Genomic DNA, 2,860 nt, shown 5'->3' on the forward strand with positions numbered 1-2,860 from the left:
GCTCCACGATGTCAATATTTAAATTAAATGCACCTCCCTTCAGGCCTTTTAGCAAAGGAACCGGGTGCAAATTTAACAACAGCCGTTAAAAAATCTTGCAAAAATGGATGACAGGGTAAAGACCTGGCACAAAACACAGCACGAGTTTTCTCTATCAGAACAACAGAAGTGAAAATTACAGCTCATCAGATGGATTTTCTAGAACGTCAGGAGAGTGCCTGCAATAAACGTAAAGTGCCACAGGGCAGCCTCGACAGCTGCGTTCAGGGAAAAGGAAAAGTCACAGGAATAAGCAAATGCCCCTAAAATAAGGAAATGTCATCACGGAAAGGTCTCCATGAGTTGGTCAGTGACTCAATGTCACCGCTTTCTGCTAATTCCTGTGTCAAGGTAAGGCCTCAACCCCTCAGGTAACACATCTGCACACTCATTTATCAAAACATTATTAGGGTAAGATTTTCAAATTCACTTTCAGAAGTGCTTTACCTTTATTTCCACAACCACATCAGTCACACACACAGACGCACGGTTACCGACTCGCACAACTCCCTGCAGTGACTCAACACTAGAGCAGAGGGGTCCGACAGATTCCCAGAGCAGTCTCTGGGGATTAATCACAACTGCCATCTTTCCAACCATCTCGCCAGCGCTCATCCACCCGGGAGCAGTCAAATTCAGATTTCCCCAGTTTCCTGTTCACTTCATTATGAAGAAGACACAACCACTGGGAGAAGTTATTTCTGCTGCTAGTATCGGGCTGATTTGCACGCAATCTGCAAACAGGGAAGAGGAGACAAATGTTACTTCTTTACAGCCAGCAACTTCAGTAAAGCAAGCAAGCAGACAGCACAAGGACAGCCAGAGTCGCCTTTTCTGCCACTGCAAGATGAGTCTCAGAGCGCCCAGAGGGGATCACAGAGATCAGTGGTTATCAGGGGTCCAACCTCTGCTATAAAATACCTATGGCTGCACTGGTTTCACTCAGTCAACTGGGGAAGACGCAGGAGTCAAAGAGCTTATCTATGATGTCTCTACTCGCCCTGGTGAGACCGCATCTGGAATATTGCGTCCAGTTCTGGGCCCCTCAGTTCAAGAAGGACAGGAACTGCTGGAGAGAGTCCAGCGTAGGGCTACAAAGATGATCAAGGGAGTGGAGCATCTCCCTTCTGAGGAGCAGCTGAGGGAGCTGGGGCTCTTTAGTTTGCAGAAGAGGAGACTGAGGGGAGACCTCATTCATGGTTATCAATATTTCAAGGGTGAGTGTCACGAGGATGGAGCCAGGCTCTTCTCGGGGACAAACAATGATAGGACAAGGGGTAACGGACACAAGCTGGAACACAGGAGGTTCCACTTCAATTGGAGAAGAAACTTCTTCTCAGTGAGGGTGACAGAGCCCTGGCCCAGGCTGCCCAGAGAGGTTGTGGAGTCTCCTTCTCTGCAGACATTCAAAACCCGCCTGGACGCCTTCCTGTGTAACCTCATCTGGGTGTTCCTGCTCCGGCAGGGGGATTGGACTGGATGAGCTTTGGAGGTCCCTTCCAATCCCTAACGGTCTGGGATTCTGTGATTCTGTGATAAAAAGCAAGAGGTGCGAGAGTTCACCAAACCACTGAATTAAAAAAAAGGTAGAATACTAAATGGAAAACAAGCAGCAGCTGTTTTGCCTGTTAAGTCAATAATTAGGTTTCCACCTTTTCTAGTTTCGCGTGTTCATCATCCAGAAAAGAGGAGTTGAAGCTTTTGAGAAACGAGTTGAGAGTTACAGGAATAGAAAACTTCATCAAACATCCCAGCCCATTTCGGTCTTTGCCTCTGCTGCTGAGGTTGCCAGTAAAGGGGATTTTCTGGGGTACAACACCTGCCTCCTGAAAGCCAAATTATTGCAAGTGTGGGTCTAATTCCACAACGGAGCACAAGTCCAGTTTGAACCAGAAAATCCCAGAATGGCCTCAGGGAGGCCTTGGAGGCAGCACACAACCTAATAGCACAATAAAAGGTATTTGTTTTCTGAGTAAGTGCATCTCTGATTTATGCAATAATGGAAGAAGCCCGTTGAGGTTAACAACAAACCCCAACTGCAGGAAGAGCTGCCGATATGCAAATACCTGTTGCAGCCCAGCGCTTCAGGCTAGCTCCTTCAGCAGCAGCCACCAGAAAGCCCTGAGGAAGCAACTCACCTTTCCCTCAGATCCTCGGCGCAGTGCTCGCAGGGGTAAAACTTGGAGAAGAGGTTGATGAACTCCCTCATCTCCTTCTGCTGGGCGCCGGTGGGGCGGTCGGGGTAGTACGCAGCCATGGTGTGCAGGAACGCCCAGGTGCTGCGGCCCAGTTGCTCGCTGTCGAGGGGACAGTCCGGTGGTGGCTCTTTGTCCTCCACAACCGCCGGGTCCTGAAGGAGGAGAGAGGGTTGTGAGGGGATGATGGCGTTTAGTGGGGAAACAGCGCCTTGGCACTCAGGTGGGAGGATGAGATGGGGGGACAGGTCCTTCACATCCTCTGCAGGGGAGAGCAACAGGGACCCCTTCACACCCAGTGGGGAGAATCATCTGATCATGAAGGTTAGAAAAAGCCTCTAATTATCAAGTCCAACCATCAACCCAACACCATGAAACCATGTCCTGAAGTGCCACGTCCACACGTTTTTTGAACCCCTTCAGGCAGGGTGGCTCCACCATTCCCTTGGGCAGCCTGTACCAATGCTTGAACTCTCTTTCAGTAAATAAATTTTTCCTAATATCCAATCTAACCCATAGACCCGGTGAGGAGAAGACAGAGGCCCCCTTCACACTCCCACATTTGGGAAACCCTGCCCCGGCCCTTTCACACTCTCAGGAGGGGGGCACACAGCCACATCACGCTT

The 2,860-nt window shown here is 49.7% G+C and overlaps 1 protein-coding gene across 1 annotated transcript in view; it reads right to left on the bottom strand.

Annotated features, from left to right (window-relative positions):
* Nucleotides 1-610: 610 nt before the first annotated feature.
* GFER (growth factor, augmenter of liver regeneration) overlaps nucleotides 611-2,860 on the bottom strand; it is a 2,570-nt gene continuing 320 nt past the window's right edge. The window contains exons 2-3 of the mRNA XM_010180341.1: nucleotides 2,178-2,385; nucleotides 611-773 (exon numbers count right to left, since the gene is read on the bottom strand). Coding sequence (XP_010178643.1) covers nucleotides 611-773; nucleotides 2,178-2,385 — 371 coding nt within the window. The remainder of the gene's footprint in view (nucleotides 774-2,177; nucleotides 2,386-2,860) is intronic.

This window comes from Mesitornis unicolor, unplaced genomic scaffold, assembly GCF_000695765.1.
Source record: "Mesitornis unicolor isolate BGI_N332 unplaced genomic scaffold, ASM69576v1 scaffold2663, whole genome shotgun sequence".
NCBI lineage: Eukaryota > Metazoa > Chordata > Aves > Mesitornithiformes > Mesitornithidae > Mesitornis > Mesitornis unicolor.